Source organism: Giraffa tippelskirchi, chromosome 11 (genome assembly GCF_054371585.1).
Source record: "Giraffa tippelskirchi isolate mGirTip1 chromosome 11, T2T-mGirTip1v1.2.pri, whole genome shotgun sequence".
NCBI classification, from domain to species: Eukaryota; Metazoa; Chordata; class Mammalia; order Artiodactyla; family Giraffidae; genus Giraffa; species Giraffa tippelskirchi.
Window position 1 is genome coordinate 55,869,839 of NC_137285.1, and position 18,696 is coordinate 55,888,534.

General features: G+C 43.4%; 1 protein-coding gene across 4 annotated transcripts in view; it reads right to left on the bottom strand.

Annotated features, from left to right (window-relative positions):
* Nucleotides 1-2,985: 2,985 nt before the first annotated feature.
* SLC10A7 (solute carrier family 10 member 7) overlaps nucleotides 2,986-18,696 on the bottom strand; it is a 310,137-nt gene continuing 294,426 nt past the window's right edge. For 2 of the 4 annotated variants that reach the window (XM_081544288.1, XM_081544287.1), the window contains 2 exons: nucleotides 8,760-8,905; nucleotides 2,986-5,525 (listed from right to left, as the gene is read on the bottom strand). In XM_081544288.1, coding sequence (XP_081400414.1) covers nucleotides 5,496-5,525; nucleotides 8,760-8,905 — 176 coding nt within the window. In that variant the 3' untranslated portion in view covers nucleotides 2,986-5,495. Of the gene's footprint in view, nucleotides 5,526-5,636; nucleotides 5,924-8,759; nucleotides 8,931-18,696 lie in introns of those variants that run through there. The other 2 variants (XM_081544284.1, XM_081544286.1) reach the window with 2 other exon arrangements.

Below are 18,696 nucleotides of genomic sequence, written 5' to 3' on the forward strand. Positions count from 1 at the left end.
TTAATGAAAAAAAAATAGAACCTATAAAACCAGGATGACAAAACTGTATTTTTTCCTGAAATTTATTCTTCCTCCTACTCAACAATATATTGTCATTACACAGTAATCTACCCTTATTTCTTTGAATGCCTAAATCATGTTCTATAGTAAGAATATACCATTGAGTATTTAAACATTTCCTTGAGTTGGGGAATTGGGGTGACCTATTAGCATTATCAGTGCTCTGAAAACTTCTTTGTCAACAGATCCTTGGGCTCTTACTTCTTTCTGGATTCATAGAAGGGAAAGAGCTGAACTGAAGAACACATATATTTAAACTTTTGATGGTATGATTGAATAGCCCTCCAGAAAATTCCATCCCCATTTATGCTTCCCCTAGAAGGGCATGAGGTCCCTCTCCCCAAACCCTTCTCAATATTTGAATATTAGCAAGATTTAAACTTTCTGTCAATCTCATAGGTGAAACCTAGTACCTCATTTAAGTGAATACTTCTAGTCTCTGGCAAGACTTCACAGCTCCCCGATGTTTGGGCTACAGCTCGGTCAGGACACACCTGAATCCTCATACTGCCGGGTTCCAATGTCCGGTGTCGGAATGCGAGCTAGCTCAACAAGAGGAAAGTCACACGGCCATCGGCCCCAAGGCACGTTCAGGAAGTCAGAGAATGAACAAACATCTGAACATCCGTGAACCTGGGGGCTGAGGGGAGAAGGAAGGAGAAGGGAGGGAGGGAGAGGGAGAGCTGGTAACAGGGCAGGTGGGTGGGGTTTACCAGGAAGGGCGGTGAGTGAGAAATTCCAGGTGGGAGGCGGGCTGGGAGATGGGTGGGAACAGGATGTCTAATATTCTTTTTTTCCCCTAACATTCCATTTTAAGTTTGTGTACCCCCCCCTCCAAACTCAGTGTGTCCAGGGTTGGGTAGAAATCGAGGAACTGGAACAATTCCATGTGTGGGTGAGGAGTCTGAGATGCTGGAGGCCTCAGTGGGGTGGGGGGGTCTGGGATATTCTGGGTGACCCCCTCCTTCCCGTGACTCGGTTCAGCCTTACGACTTCAGGGCTCTTGTCTGCATCTGTGTTTGTAGGCACATTGGCACCGACCCGTGGTTAGAGTGACATTTAATGTTTAATACAGTTTCTCATCGTTGGCTCTACAGATAAGTTCTCCAGGGTCTATGAGAAACTTAGGTCTATGAGAAACATCCCTTTAAGTGATGTTAATATTTTACTCACATTTGAGCAACTGTTCTATAGTATAAATAAGATTAGTTGCTTTGCTGAAGAGAATAAACTCTTATAAGACCTTTCGTATATATCTACATAAACCAATACTATGACAGTCATAATTTGTATCTAGCCTTTATAGTAAGTATGTCAGAATTCTGATAAGGAAAACCCTTTATTTTTATGCATATTAAGTATTCACTAATTCAGATCAACCTCAGCTGATTTAGCCTGAATTGTTGAGGGTTTATTGTTCTGTCAAAATATAAAAGATGAAAGCCGTTTGTGTATCACACTACAGTCTCAACTTGGAGAGCTGGTATTTACACAGCTATGAAGCCATGCCTTTCTCTTAGTAGCACTCCGGATAGGAAGTGCTTCTTGGCCTCTTGGTGAAGATCAAGTGTAGTATGGGGGCTTCCCAGCTGGCCCAGTGGTAAAGAGTCCACCTGCCAATGCGAGAGATGCAGGAGACACAGGTTTGATCTCTGGGTCGGGAAGATCTCCTGGAGCAGGAAATGGCAACCCACTGCAGTATTGCATGAAAAATTCCATGGATAGAGGAGCCTGGTGGACAAGAGACACAGGTTTGATCTCTGGGGCAGGAAGATCTCCTGGAGCAGGAAATGGCAACCCACTGCAGTATTGCATGAAAAATTCCATGGACAGAGGAGCCTGGTGGACTATATAGTCCATGGTGTCACAGAGTTGGACATGACTGAGCGACTGAGCACAGAATAGGAACAGTAGTAAAAAAAGGACAGTTTTCCTTGTAACTTATCAATGATCTATGTGTAGGTAAGAGCTCTCATAATTATGAAGGTTCTTGTCCTACCTCGTAAGGTCAAAGTTTGGAAAATGGTATTTTGGGGGGTTATAAATCTGAGTCAGGCACTGTGTTAGGCACAGAAGAAAAAAAAAAAACAAGGACCACATTGGAGGAAACAGAAATGTAGTGATGATTAGACAAGCAAAGGTTTTAGATGACTTGAGGGACTCCTTCTAAGGGCATGTCAACAGGGATTAAGTCTAGCACTGGTTGGGCAAGCAGGAAAGCTTCCTGGAGGAGGTGACATTTCCATCAGCCTTACAGGGAAGCCAAGACAGCAAAACAAGAACACAAAGGTATGGGATTCTACACAAAGTGCGTGCATGCTAAGTTGCTTCAGTCGTGTCTGACTCTGTGCGACCCAATGGACTGTAGCCTCCGTTGCTCTTCTGTTCATGGGATGCTTGAGGCAAGAATAGCAGAGTGGGTTGCCATGCCCACCTCCAGGGGATCTTCCTGACCCAGAGATTGAACCCGGGTCTCTTATGTCTACTGCACTGGCAGGTGGGTTCTTTACCACTAGTGCCACCTGGGAAACCCTCTACACAAGGTACTCACCCATAAAGATACTGCAGGTTTGGAAAGGGCATTCTGCATTCGAAGGGTCCACCTTTCTTATCCTTGAAAAAACTGACAAGGGTGGAAAAAACTCAGATCACCTATATTCTGTTCCTTCTGTTGAGTATGTTTCTCTTGGTTCCCAACCCTGATGCTGAGAAAATCTCTAGGCAGCAAGGGCTAACTTCTAGATTTTAACAGTATGGCATGGTGGGGGGTTACTGAGATGGATATGTGGGAAGACTACGGAACTTATATCCATTTTACCACAGATAATATAAGAGGATTGGAATGAATTAAAAAAAAATCTACAGATACTTGAAAGGCATTATGAGTGCATCTGAAACCAGGTCAAAAATAAGCCACAAGTTCTCTTGTGATTTCTGAAACATCTTTCTTTAATCATAGAATTATTTTCATCTTCCACTCATCATAAATAATCCACTTCATTACTTCACCAATCCTTTTAAAAAAATTTGGTATTTAGCATAAACACTGAACATTAGCCAGAGGTGTGTTAGTTTTAACCAGAAGAGAGAAGAATAAAAAGAACCCAAAAAATTTTTAAACTTAGAAAAGAGCACATGAAAAGATGAATATTCTCACCCATTTAAAAAATAAAATTTCATAAAAGCCATTAAAAAAATCCAGGTGAAAAAATGAGCAAACATAAATATAATGTAGCTCTTTCATAAATACATTTAGACAAACAAATGCATAAAACAGTGCATGGACATATTTCAAGACATGAATAATTAAATCCCAGTAACCATGAATTAAAAATAAAATTTTATTTTATTTTTTGTCCTTTATGGAAAAATATGCACAGCATTTGTGTAAAAAAGAAATAGGCATAAACATATCAATAAAGCCACCAAAATTCACTAGGTAAAGATTATTTGAAAACAGAACACACCTTTTTAAAGCAAAAGATAAAATGTTATAGCATTTTTAGTTGAATTTTATCCCATAGTCACACCTACTGTAGGTGAAAGACAATAGAGGTAGATAAGTTGAGGGGAAAAAAATCAGTATTCTAATACTAGGCTGAAGATTTTTGTGATAGCTCAGATAGACAATTCCATTTACTCTGAAATTCCAAGAAGTTTGTAGGAAAAAAAACATAAAAACCTTTCTGTGCTCCATGTGTAAGCATCAAAAATATCAAGCAAAATTACTGTGGTTTTAGACAGAAGTGAATTTCTTGACAATAGGAATTCTTGACAAATAGCCTATTTAGCACAGATTTGTAGGGTCTGGCACTAGCCTTAAAACTTACACTGAGGCTAACTCTTGTGCAATGTACGAGTTTCAGTGACATTGAAATGACTCAGAAGTAACACAAGATAAGAGCTGGCAGTAACTAATGTAAATTTATGATATTGGTAAACATGGTGAGCTTCTAAGGAATGACTTTTTGTTATTGATAAAATAACAACAAAACAGCTGCTAAAGATATGATGTGGCCTCAGTGCAACTCAGGATGCCAGTGTCATCTGTCAAATCACGAAAAGTAGAGAGGGTGTGACAGAGTGGTGTGCAGGAAACAGAGAAACAGTGTCCCCTCATTGCTGTAATGCAACGACTTTATTCTCTAACTAGGTCGTGAAAGCTCTTCCAGCCACAGTTGAGGCAAATATCGGGTACTCCATGGCAAGCTGATGCCAATTTGGGAACTAATTGTACTTGCTGTTTTGGTTAATGAACGGTTTTGCATCTTCTGTGTCTGTTTTTCTCTCCATCTAGCTAGACAGAATGTGTATATGTAACATTTGTTTGCCTCTATGACCTTTATATTTTCATTTATTCATAACAGCAATGTGATTTAATTTTTTTTTTTAAATGTTGCAAACATTTGTCAAATCTGCCAAGGAAAATTCTCATTAATAACGTTTCAAATGCCTTAAGTGTACTTGATTCAAAGATGTAACAGGCTGCTTCTGGCTAAAAGGGGAAATTTGTGCTCAGTACATCAGTGTAACAGGAAAACAATTTTGGTCTCAGTTATGGAATGTGGAATAATCCATCATTAATTGTTGCCACTCAAACTAATTGTAACATTTCGGTGTCTCACATTTGGCTATTGGGAGTTTCCAAGTGTGCTGGAAAACAGGTAAGAAAGAAATGATGGAAGAAAAAGGGGAAACATTTGAAATATAATTTGAAAAAATCCTGAAACCCAAATCCTGTAGTTTATCTCAAAACCTCATGTACTTTGACTCATAACTCAAACATCAGGCCCTTTCTTTGAAGCAGCTTATAATAAATTTAAGACACAGAACACCACAGTCTCTTGTAATGGAACTGAGGAATTTCTGTGTGGAAACTATTTGAAGGAATGTCTTAAAAAATGATATCAACAAATGCAGATGACTTATGCTTTTCAGCATCTATTCAATCTATGACCCCTGCTGAGTTGATAAGGAAGAGGCATGTCACAGTTGCAGAAAAAGAAAGAATCATATGGTAAATCAAATAAGATTTTGGAAATATTCACTGTCATGGGAAGGGTATTTTCCTGATGATGTGACCTCATTTCAAACAGTACAGTAACTAGGAGAGAGCTGTAGTGCACGGAAGGTGGTATGAGGAAAACGTGTTTGTTTTTTGTCACTTTCAATGACTGTTTTCTGCATTAGGAAAAAAGAAAATTAAACAACTCCAAAATACTGTACCACCCCTGGCAGTAACCAATAAAGTAGGTTTTGGAAATAATGCTCTCATCAAATACATTTTAAGGCACTTTAAACAGTTATATCATATTTTTTTGTGTAAAAAAATAAAATATGCATCGAAGCAACGTTCACAAATACAAGTCTTCAGAACTGTCTGTAAGTACAATCCTGTACATATATACATGGCTGCACAACGACCGCCTCCTTTGTTACACTGTTGGCCTCATCAATTTCACTCCCTGCAAGAAAGGAAAACATGACATTCAGAGTTGGACTGTATCCACGAACAATGTGAGAGCATCAATTAACACCAGATAATTTATGCTACAAGGAAGAAGAGGAGGCCTGCCTAGACAGCATTATACAGCCCACGATCCAAACTCCTGGATCCAAACCTGCCCACCTCACTGGCCACAGACTCTGGTGTGTCCCCTCGCCTGGCATGGCTACTCATCTCTGCTGCGCTAGATGGTCCCCGTGGGTCTCAGTATTATCAGCAAAGTGGAGGAGACACTCATGGATACTCTTATGGTGGACACCTTCTATTTATTTTTGTGGCCAGATGGGATGGCTAAATAGTTTCAAGCCTTCTGGATGATTCCACATTAGCCAGTGGCCCCCTGGTTTGGAGTGGTTTCTGTACACATGGGAAAAATGAATGGCATTGTCCAGTTTAGTATCCCTTTTGGACATCCTTCTGTTACTCTGTAGGATAAATCCCAGAGCTTTTAAACATTTAGAAGGAAACTTCATTCTGAATAATTTCCTGTTTCCTAGGATTGAGTATTATTGATGGAATGTTGGGATTTTCAAATAATTTTCTTCATTCTTTGTCAAAATTGATATGTATAAATTCTAGTCTATTGTATACATACACATTGTTAGCCATGAGCATGAATACAAGCGGAAGTTTTCAAAGGGGAAAAAGAGTAAAAGAAAAAGAGGTTATTAAACCACTCCTCTAGCAACTCTGAGTGGGAAGCGACCAGCCTGGCGTGGCCCCCAGCACAGAACGCTGTCTGCTAACATTTGTTCAGTAACAAGATGAGTGAAGGTGCTGGAGCGTTACTGTCCCAGAATTCTGGGGACCTGGGGCTCACCTTCTAAAAGCAGTCTTGTAGTGGGGGAGAGTGATTACGACAGTTTGGGATTTACATATATACACTGCTATATATAAAATGGATAAACAACAAGAACCTACTGTATAGCACAGGGAAACTATGCTCAATGTCTTGTAATAACCTATAATGGAAAAGAATCTGAAAAAGACTACATATTCTTATATATAATCGAATCACGTTGCTATACACTTGAAACTAGCACAACGTGTAAATGAACGACAATAAATTAAATAAAAGCAATCTTGTGTTTCTGCTTGGAGCATCATCGTGGTGTGGGGGAAAGATCTGGGTGGACAAATAGACCAAGGTTCAAGTCCTAACTCTCGCGCTGACTACACTACCCATATAACTTGGGGCATGTTGCTCAGCTCTCTGGGCCTAGTTCCCATGTGTTCAGTGGGGTTAGCAGAGCTTGCTACAGTCATAGAGAATACAAAACTTCAGTGAGGATGACAGTGATTGTATCAGCTGGCTTTTGTCAAACACCTGCCACGTAATCCTACTGTGAGTCTTAAGAGTGGCAGAGACAGGTACAGAGAAGTGAAGGAACACGGCCAGGGTCACATGGGCAAGGTGGTAGCACTGGCAGCCGGGCTCGAGGGTCCACACTCTGAACCTGGTGAAGGCTGGACGTGCTGAGCGCACACGGAGCCTAATAGGTGGTGGCGGGGCTGTTCTGTTTTCAGGACACTTAGGACATGAAACTGAGAGACTTTATTTTCTTGGGCTTCAAAATCACTGCAGATGGTGACTGCAGCCATGAAATTAAAAGACGCTTGCTCCTCAAAGAAGAAAAGCTATGACCAAACTAGACAGCTTATTAAAAAGCAGAGACATTACTTTGCCGACAAAGGTCTCTCTCGTCAAAGCTGTGGTTTTTCCAGGAGTCATGTATGGATGTGACAGTTGGAACATAAAGAAAGCTGAGCACCAAAGAATTGATGCTTCTGAACTGTGGTGTTGGAAAAGACTCTTGAGAGTCCCTTGGACTGCAAGGAGAGCCAACCAGTCCATCCTAAAGGAAATCAGTCCTGAATATTCATTGGAAGGACTGATGCTGAAGCTGAAGCTCCAATACTTTGGCCACCTGATGTGAAGAGCTGACTCACTGGAAAAGACCCTGATGCTGGGAAAGACTGAAGGCAGGAGGAGAAGGGGATGACAGAGGATAAGATGGTCGGATGGCATCACCGACTTGATGGACATGAGTTTGAGCAAGCTCTGGGAGTTGGTGATGGACGGGGAAGCCTGGCGTGCTGCAGTCCATGGGGTCACAAAGAGTTGGACACGGCTGAGCGACTGAACTGAACTGAAGGACACGACACGGGGCTCTGTCACTGGCTGTCTCCTTCTCCTACTCATCTCCTGTGACAGCTGCCACCTTGTGAGTGGGCTGGAAGGAGTCTTGCAAAGTCCGAGCCGCTGGGAAGGAGTCAGCTCTGTGGGTGCTTCCACCGTAGGTGCTGCATCTACATTTTGTATGAGTTACTCACTTTGTTGTATTTTGGTTTTTAATTTGATATATAATTTGGGGCTTCCCAAGTGGTGCTAGAGGTAAAGAACCCTTGCCTGCCAATGCAGGAGATATAAGAGATGTGGGTTCACTCCCTGGGTTGGGAAGATCCCCTGGAGGAGGAAATGACAACCCACTCCAGTATGCTTGCCTGGAGAATCCCATGGACAGAGGAGCCTGGAGGGCTATGGTCTACAGGGTCATAAAGAATTGGGCATGACTGAAGTGACTTAGCGCACACAATTTGATAAATCCACAAATATCAAATAAGTAAGAAGGCTTTTGAGCTGAGTATGGTGAAATTGACATCACTGTGTGGCCTCGTTTGCTACTGAACTCTTACTTAATTCCCTCCCAAATCCATAGTTTGGCAATACAAAGAAGTTGTGAAGTGTCTGGAAAATTAAAGAGAAAGCGACATTCTAGATAAATCCAAGTGCTATTATGTTTAGAAAAATGTGAAATCAGGACACACACGAATGAATTGGTAGGGCAAAGCTGGTGTGCATCCGAGCGGTGGGGTACGTATATTTTGAGTATATTTACTGAACCTTTGCTCCATTGTAATATGCCCTTCAACATGAGCAAATTAAAAACAGCTTTTAAAGACTGCATTTTAAGTGTCATTGTGCTTTTATAACAATGTAGAACAGCTGGTCCTCAGCTCTTTTGTTCAAATTGAAATGGATTAAAGCATCATTATTACTGAATTTAGTTAAGAACATGTATACTTGAGAACAAGGTTATATGTGCAAAAGCTAACATGTATGAATGGCTAAGATTCAGAAATAGAATTTCAATGTGACTTGGATCCAGATAAGATCCTTGTGGAGTCTCACCTTCTGCCTCGATACCATCCAAGACTTTATTGTTGGCACCAGCACACTTCCCAAGAGGATCTGCACCGGGTGGTAGATGAGCAAGGGGACGGATATTAAAGAGAGGTACTCGTGGCCTGCAAACACGATCTTCAGCATTGGGATTCCTGATGAACAAAGAAGACAGAAAACCTAGAGGCAAATTCAATCTGTCATCAAACTAAAGACATGGGCCATTTAAACTGGACATTGGCACGCACCATCTTTCCTCTGTGGATATTCACAGAACCAAACAGGGAGTTTCTCAAATGAGTCACCAAATCTTTCCATCTTCCTTTCACTACGTAAAGCTCTAAGCTCTAGAACAGATCAAAACTGAAAAGGGGGTTAGTTCAAGGGCGCCGGTAACTCTCACTGCCTGTCTAACAAGGTGAGGAGAGAAGACAGTGTGGAAGAGAGTTGCTTTGAGAAGACTGAGGCATACCAGTAGAGGCTAAAAACGGGTCATTTGCTTAGTAGTAAAAACACTCCACTGGCCTTTAGGGAGGCCTTCTAGACACCATTTCGAAGCACCTAAGTTCACTTTGGGGCTGAAAGGATTTGATAAGAAAAATAGGAGGGTACTTTAGCCAAAAAGACAGTCATAAAGGCTTTCCCCACTCTTTTTGGCCAAGAAGCTCAAAGCTCTTTAAGCAGTATTGCGTATGGCAGATGAAAATTCTAAAATCTGTGCTGAGGGTTTAAACCCCACAGTGAAGGTCTTACTGGAACTTATGTAAATGAATATTACTACTGAGTACGGAGAAGGCAATGGCACCCCACTCCAGTACTCTTGCCTGGAAAATCCAAGGGACGGAGGAGCCTGGCAGGCTGCAGTCCATGGGGTCGCGAAGAGTCGGACACAACTGAGCGACTTCACTTTCACTTTTCCCTTTCATGCACTGGAGGAGGAAATGGCAGCCCATTCCAGTGTTCTTGCCTGGAGAATCCCAGGGACGGGGGAGCCTGGGGGGCTGCCGTCTGTGGGGCCGCAGAGTCGGACAAGACTGAAGCGACTTAGCAGCAGCAGCAGCTCTATTGTACCCATGGCAAAGCATGCAGAGTTTGTAAGTACCCACCTAGCATGTGTACCTATTAAGCTTTTATAACAGAATTCAGACTCCGGTGATTTGACTATTATCACCAATTGCTTTAATGTGGCCCAGTCATCAGACGATTGTGTATGCACATCAGTTTTGTCATCTGAACAGCTTTAAGAGCTTAGCTTTCTTTTTGTTTCTTTGAGAACAGCCACTGAAAAGGAGCCAAGCTCCTAAACACATGCAGTGATGGCCCATAAATAACATTTTATTATAACCCGGTGAGGAAAGCTCTGCTTTTTCAATTATTTTTACCTTCTAATAAATTTCAAACCTTTATGCAAAAATGTATTTCATGGTTGCTTTCTTTTTCATAGCCTCACATATCATTGCCATAAACTGCAAACACTTAACTCTTCATAAACAATGTCTCTCTCGAAGCTCCAAATGTTTAGTCTTGCACGTTTCTGTCTTCTCACTAATATAAGAACAAAGGAGCTTTGTTTTTGAATGTGATATGCTTAATCCATTTATTGGATTTGAATTAGCAACATCCAATATTACAGTTCCAGAAAGTTATTACAATCAGAGATGAAGAAGATCTAAACATATATTCCTCCTATTTTCGGAAAAGGGTATTACTTTTTTTTTTTTGGCTGCTCTGGATCTTCGTTGTGGTGCTGAGGCATGTAGGATCTTAGTTCCCTGGCCAGGGATCAAACTTGCATCCCTGGCAATAGACAGCGGATTCTTAACCACTGGACCACAAGGGAAATTCTCAGAAAAGGTTATTTGGCCCAAAAGGATGATGTGAATGAGTTGGAGGGTGGGGTGGAGTAACGAGGGGGCATAAAGGGAGCAAATGATATAAATATGGAAGTATTTGTTTCTAAAAGTGGTCAGAGCAGGGATTTCTGACTCAAAATTCAAGGCCCATGGCTGCTGGAAATCACCTGAGTTCCACTTTCTTGGCTACGCTCAGGCGGGCTCTGTGTCATTCTTCAGTGAGCCAAAGCAAGTTCACGGCTACAGTCGCAGAGCTACCTCTCCAATAGCAAGATACACAAGGTATCTTAATGGAAACGACCTCGGCAGCCCACCGTAGTGCGATGAAAAGATAACAGTAATGATGACAATAATGTTTCTGTGTGCGGTGGGCGCTTAACTAGATGCCAGGTGCTGTCAAGGGCTCTCCCGTATGAATGAAATGCCTAGAGGTTGGATAACTTTCCCAAGAGGTTGGGTCTTTACTGCAATCCAGGTCCCCTGGGTTTCCAGTTCTCTGTGTCAGGACAGCGTCAAGGCCTCTGAGGTCTTCAAGACATTCTGGGGATGGTGGCTTCATGAAGCAGAAGAGGACCTAGGATGCAAAGAGCTCTCCGATCCAGAGTCTTTTTGGAGCTCTCTCCCCTTGGGTTCCTCCCAGTAGTGCTCCCGGGGCAGCAGACCTTGGAGTCCCCTGCTTCCCCTACTGGGGTGTTCCTGTGATTTCACATCAGCCAGGAGCTCAGTAACTGTGAGGCCTACCCTCCTAGCTGCAAGGGAACCTCAGATAGAAGCTGACTTCCAGAAGCTTCCAGCACACAAGTGACCTTCTACCTCCTGTGGTCCCTCATACCAATGCGTGTGAAGTTCTCTTCTGGCCCGGGGCTGGTTCTTCAGCTCTTTCATTTCATCTTCCAGTATACCCCTCTGTACATATTTGCTGACGGGGTTGGGACTCTGCAAACATCAGATTCATCAGTTCATGGCTCCCTGGATGGTTCTGCCCAAAGAGGGCACTACAGGAAGTCTGGAGAAGGGGCAGGTGCCTGGGGGTTAGCCCCAGTGGATAGCCCCTTATGCCCCTCCTAGGAAGTCTGACCTTCATTTCCTCTCCGAACTTCTACTGATAGGTTCTGAGACCTCCAACTTCTTCCTTTATTCCCCCAGCTCCGGCTATTCATTGTCCCCTCTCCACTTTCCAGTTTTCTAGCTGTTTCATCGTCCCTGGGTTGATGGGCTGGTGCGTTTGCCCGACTCACCCTGGAGACACAGACCCTCTCTCACTTAGCCTCGTAGCCCAGCCCTCCACCTCAAGAGAGGGCTCTACCATGATTGGCAGCTGCTGTAGCCATTGTCGAACGAAGCAGGGATTTCCCTTCACCACCTTGTGAGCCTGCGATACTTTCTGATTAACTGTTTATTTGGCTGCGCCAGGTCTGTCTTGCGACACGTGGGATCTACAATCTTCGTTGCAGCTTGCAGGATCTTTAGATGAGGCATGTGGGATCCAGTTCCCTGACCAGGGATCAAACTTAGGGCCCCTGTGTTGGAAGCATGGAGTCTTAGCCACTGGGCTACCTGTGAAATCTCTCATTCTTGTTAATTGTTAATCAGATTTCCTATCACCACTATTCCTGGTGACTGTTAAAAATATGATTGAAAATAAAATCAGAGAGGAAAACTTAGCTTCCGAAGATGAGGGTCAGGTCCTTCTGCTGTGTCTTGTCACCCTCTCAGGGTGGATTCATGACAGGCTAGTCCCTGCACGAGGGGACCGAGACTCCAGAGTCAAGCTCTTTGTTTTGGGAACCTTTCTGTCCTGTCAGTCTGAAATGCTCCCTTACTTCTCAATCATCCAGTGCTTCACTTTTCAATTATTAGTGTCTTTGCAGTCTCCTCTGACCTCAGTCTTTCTTTCCCATGCCTCCTTCAGTTTCTCCCTGTCTGCCCTTCTGGCCCCAAATCAGTAGCTTCTGCTCAGTGCCTTTTCGTTTTCTCAAGAGTCAGAGTAGAAGGAGAAGCTGGGAGAAGTGAGTGAGGGGAGGAGAATTAACTTCTCCACCCCCGAGTGGTCCAGGCAGTGGCCCTGACCACTTGGAAGCAGTGAGTTTATGATCTCTGTTTGAGAGCCTCCTGGCTGGGTTTCCAGCACTGTCAGGATGAACACTGGAAATGCAATAGAGAGATTCCCAGCACCTGCCACTGCATTTACCACACTGCAATTTCTGTCACCTGGCCATGAATTTGGCAAAACTTGATCTTCAAGTCAAATCAGAGAACATGGGCTAGATCTCGTTTTCCAGAAGCCCATGTAATGCACCGCCCTTTTATCCTCTTCACCCACCCTTTTAGTAATTCACCCCATCACTCATTCATTCATTCAACGAGCACTCACCGAACAGATTAACTACAGCATGTGACAAAGCCTCACTAAGGAGGCTCACCAGCCCCTGGGGGACCACTCATACCTCCTCCCTGTAACCTTCCTTCCGGGCACAGTGGGCCTCACCTGTGCCCCATACTCTCCCCAAACCGGGCTCTCTGCCTTCAGGCTTGTCTTGTGCAGGGTATTTTCTAGCCAGGAACCAGACTGAGTACAAATCCCTCTATGGCTCACCACTCCTCCCCTCGATGCCCCCTATGCTCCAGCCACCGACAGCACAGTACCCTCTCCTTCCAGCTTTGCCCCCCAGGCTCGAGAGGTCTCACCTCTTGATCTTTGCCAATGAGCTCTTTTTTGCCCAGAATTCTTGTCACCCACTTCTTGACCTGCCCAATCTTTAAGCCCTCAGTTCCCAAACTTGCCTCCTCAGGGAAGTCATCCTTATTGTCTCAGGCCTCCTTTCTGCTCTAGGCTTACCCAACTGAGGTGCATTCCAGCCTAGCATTTGCTGCATTTATTATTACTGCTTGCTTTGTGTGTGTGTATGTGTGTGTGTTTGCCCCTTACTAAGCTGTGAGCTTCTTAGGGTCAGCGATTTTGCCTTCATCTCTGAGCATCTTAGTGCTCAGAAGGAGAGTGCTGAAGGATTGGAATTGTGCTAATCCAGACCCCATCATAAAGTTACTGTGTAGACTATCACTCCATTTTCACTCCATTCATTAACTAGGGAGAAAAAAAGGGGGCAATAATTTCAAAAAACCAAACAAACTTACTCGAAAGAGTTTTCTTTTTCAAGTAAAATTTAAATATAGGACTCTTTTCATCTTGCGATCACTGCAGTAATATAAATGAAGCAAATTAATTTTAATGCTCCCAGGTACTGATTCTGTGTCACTGTGGTTGACAGGATCTGACTAGACTATATGAGATGGCGTTTGACTTTATGGAAGTGAACACCACGCGCGCATTTACAATTTTACAGGGACTTTAAGCTGTCATGCTGAAAAATGTTTATAAAACATTAATCAAAAAATGCCTCTTTAATACAATGCATTGTCTGAAAGATGTTAGAAGGCGCATATTGTAAATGGATTCTTTTTCTGACTAAAGTAATTTCCACCAAAAGCATTTCCCCACTGCTCTACAAGTACACTGTGTGGAGAGATAAAGAGCACTTTCTCAGCACATTACTACCTGCTCCAAACACTTGGGAAATCACTAATGTACAGCATGCCATATTTCCATGTCACACATGACACATTCGTCTAAAATTATCCAACAGACTTTGACACTGCGGCATATTCCATAAGCAGAGCTTTCAACTGACATCTGCCAAGTAAGAACTTCAAGTGAGAGCTTTCTTCTTCTAACAAGCAAGTAAGGGGTTTCTTTTATCCTCTACCCAGGATGGGAAGGATAAAACAATACATACCGGAACAAGTGGGGTTTTCTTTCCCCTATTTTGAACATGTTTATTTTATGTTCTCTGAATTAGAAAATTCCCTTTGTATCAGTGTTCTAAGTTTTAGCAGTTACCTCTTTCTATTGGATGGATGGTTTTTAAATTTTTCCTTGAGAAATACTCCCCCCCCAGATTAAATATGGACCTTTATATAGAAGGCTGCTCTATTACTCAAAATATAAAAACCATTTACTGGGACTTCCCTGGTGGCCCAGTGGCTAAGATCCCTCGCTCCAATGCAGGGGGCCTGGGTTCTATCCCTCGGGGGAGCTAGATTCCATATGTTGCAACTAAGAGTTCTCATGCCACAACTAAAAACTGGCATGGCCAAATAAACAAAAAATAAACAAAAACCATCTACTTTACATAATTGTTCAGAGTTTACTTGTAGATGCATGACACTCTCACCATCTACTCATTCTTTCATTCCATCCATCCATCATTCATTCATTCAAACAATACTTTCTGGGCTTCTGCTATATGTGAGTTACTATTTCCAGTGCTGAGGACATAAGGAGAAATGACACAGACCAGATCCCTGCCTTCTTGGGACCTGCTTTCTGTAGCTTTTGCCCCAATCACCTTGACTTCCCTTCTGAGTGCAGGGCTGGCACGTGCTTACCTGGTTTCTACAGCTCAGAGTTTGGGGATCATCTTTGACTCACTCTATCTGTGTTTTGACTTGTAGATCAAGTTACCAAGTCCTGGACAGTCTTCTCCATCTAGCGCTGTCCTTCTCCCTCAGTTTTCACGGCCATCTTCCTAATTCAGTTCCTCATAAAATCAAGCCAAATGACTCTCAGCCTCCTGACATAACCCCCTGTCTCCAGACTCTTCCCTTCATCAATCCTACAAACCACAGTCAGATTAATCTTCCTAAGACCCACATTAATTAAAGCCAAGACCCTGCTCAAGAATTACAATGACTTTCCAGTGCCCATTCATCAAATCCTCTATCCCTTCAATGTCAGTAGAGAAGGATTATGACCGCTGCCATTTTGTAAGGGCTTTGCTTGCATTATCTCATTTAATCCTTACAACAGCCCTAAGAAGCAGGTGGCGATTTCCCTGATGAAACACAAGGCAACTGAGGGTTAGAATGACCGGCCTAACATCATACATTGGTTAGGCGGTAGAGGCAGAATTAGACAACGGTTTACTTTTTATTTTTAACCTTATTTTTTTTTTTATTGGAGTATAATTGCTTTACAATGTTGTGTTGGCTTCTGCTATACAACAAAGTGAATGAGCTCTGTGTATACATATATCCCCTCCCTCTTGGACCTCTCTCCTGCCCCCTCATCCCACGCCTCCAGGTCATCACTGGGCACCGAGCTGAGCTCCCTGTGCTATACAGCAGCTTCCCACGAGTTCTCTATTTTACACGTGGTAGTGCACATATGTCAACGCTACTCTCTATTTCGTCCCACCCTCCTTCCCCACTGTGTCTGCATGTTTGTTCTCTACATTAACTCCCAGTTGCCAATTGCTGTCACTGGCTCAGGCCTAGCACGTGTCTTTGTGAACGCTGAGCCCCTGCCTGGATCTTGTCCTTTCTCTCTGGGTGACTAAATTCTATGGGTTCTTCCAGGCTCATCTTTACATTTTCCTCCACCGTGAAGGTGGGCTTCCTACTGATTTCTTCTTCTTTTGAAGAATGAAGCCTCTCTTCCTAGTTGTGTTAGGGGACCCACTGACTGACACCGCCCGTCCTGGCCAGGCAAGATAGTAACCACTTCCATGAGTTATTTTACAACAGAAGTTCCTGGTAAGGAACTAGGAACTAACAAGCTACCACCGACCGGAAGAATTCAGGAAAGGTCAAAAGGAGAGGGGAGACTCCAGTCCATATGTTCTAACAATCTTCCAGAATCCTCCTCACTGCAATCCATCTTGGCTAGGTGATGCGTGCACCACCAGGAAGGACCCTGGTGTCAGAATGATCGGCTAGAGACAACCCAGAAACGAACCCCATCACCATAAAACCCGAGACTCTGAGCCATTCCCCCTGGGTTCCCTTACCCTCCTGCTCTCTGCCTGGGCGCCCCTACCCAATAAAGTCTTTGCTTTGTCAGCACATGTGTCTCACTGGACAACTCATTTCTGAGTGTGAGACAAGAGCCCGCTCTTGGGCCCTGGAAGGGGTCCCCTTTCTTGCAACAATTGCATCCCATAAATTTAGCATTTGCTTATGATGCCATGATTTTCTTTTGTACAAGTTTTGTTTCCCTCTGAACACGGGCAAAGTCCTTTAATCTCCCACAGTGTTTAAGCACAGGTGTGTGTGTGTGTGCTCAGTTGTGTCCCACTCTTTGCAACCCTATGGACAGTATACTGAAAGGCTCCTATGTCCATGGGATTTTCCAGGCAAGAATACTGGAGTGTGCTGCCATTTCCTTCTCCAGCGGATTTCCCCGGAACCAGGGATCAAACTGGCATCTCCTGCCTCTCCTGTATTACAGGCAGATTCTTTACTGCTGAGCCCCCAGGGAAGCCCTAATTGGTACTCAATACATGAATGATTGATTATTTAAGAACAGAGGATGAAGCAATGTTTCCCATCGAAAAAGCCTGAACAAGAACAAATACTAGTTGCTTTACTGAACTATAAAGAGAATCATTTACACATTCCTCCAGGAGAAGGTTGTATTTCACAGGAGAAATATATATTCGATATGGTAGGAAGGAGAGAAACTGAACTGATCACAGAACCCAAACTTTGAAATGAGCATTGAGTTATGGAGCAGGAGAGGAAATATACTGAAAAATGTCCTTTGTGTCTTTTGAACTTATTTCACTTACTTTCCCACTTCCCTAAGAGAGAGTATACTCCAATCACCTGGATCATTTCCTGTCTTTCAGAGATTCATTCGCCTGAATTCACTTGACTTGTTTTCCATTTAAATGCCTTCTCAGACTTCCCAACGAGTTTTGAAGAGAGCTGCAGGCAAATCTGGAATCCAGTTGCTTCCCTCTCTAGTTGTCATGGAGATTTCCCACTTTTGTTCACTTTGTTCTTCGTTAGAAACATCCATAATTTTACTCTCCAAATGTCCTACACATTGTTATTTGGATTCTATCTCTTCCTTCTTAGTGAATCTCTCAGTTTAAAAGCCCATGTTTGCCTTTAAGAGTCACTGGGATACATGGTCTCCCCATCATAATGTAACCCAAGAAGGCCACTCTTTTTCCAGCATCACTAAATGCCAATCTGGGTCCCCCTCTCCAACACACACACACACACACACACACACACACACACACACACACACACACACACACACACACACTTTCTCTTCAGAGACAAATGCTCACAGAAAGTCAAACTCGTTGATGCTGATTTATTCCAACCACTAAACAAAGGGGCAATTACATGCCATTTATAGAACACGAAATGATGATTCCAAAACACAACAGTTTTAGAATTTGATTAGAAAAGACTTTCAGGATTATCCTAAAGCAAGCTAATTTTCAGTTAACATAGCTGTTGCTTCATACAGAGGTTTATAATTTATTATGTCCAGCAGCCTACAGGAGGCGGTACAGTGTAGCTGTTAGGAAGGTTAATACAGGACACAAGAGAGCCGTGGGTGGAATCCATGCCTGCCACTTATCACTTGTTACTCTCGTCAGGCAAGTGACTGAACCTCAGTTTTCACATCTGTAAAATGTACCTGCTTTGTAGGGGTTTTTTTCCCCTTAATAAACAGAAAGTGAAACAGTACAAATCTCTGGTAAGTAGTAAGTCTTCAGACAGTATTCCAGGTGCGGTAAATAATTCTTGCCTAGAAAATCCCATGGACAGAGAAGCCTTGCACCAGCCCCGCCTGGAGACCCTGCCTTCACGGAGCTCATGTTCTTCGTCACTGACTCAGGAGAGACAACAGACCCCACCACAGAGTCACGGCCCAGGGCGGTGAGGGAGCGCAGCACTGCCATCTAGGAAAAGAGCTGATGGGCAAAATGGATGCAGTACACATCTGGGTTATTCTAAGTTTTGTCTCTCTTTTAGCGTGATTAAAAAGAACGGCAACCCACTTCCAGGTTGGTGGGCATGGCTTGGCCTGCCATCCATCAGAGAGAGGCTCACCAGATTAGTCAAGGGTCGTCCTGAGGTGTGGCCTGTAGGAGCAGGCGGGGTTTAGTCTGCACAGCCCTCAGCATTACATTATGCTCCTCCTTCTGGCTTTTCTAGGATGTCCCCTGAAACCCATTCTGGAACATTCTAAAGGCTAGCAAGCCCACCTCCTGCAGATTCCCTTAGGAAGG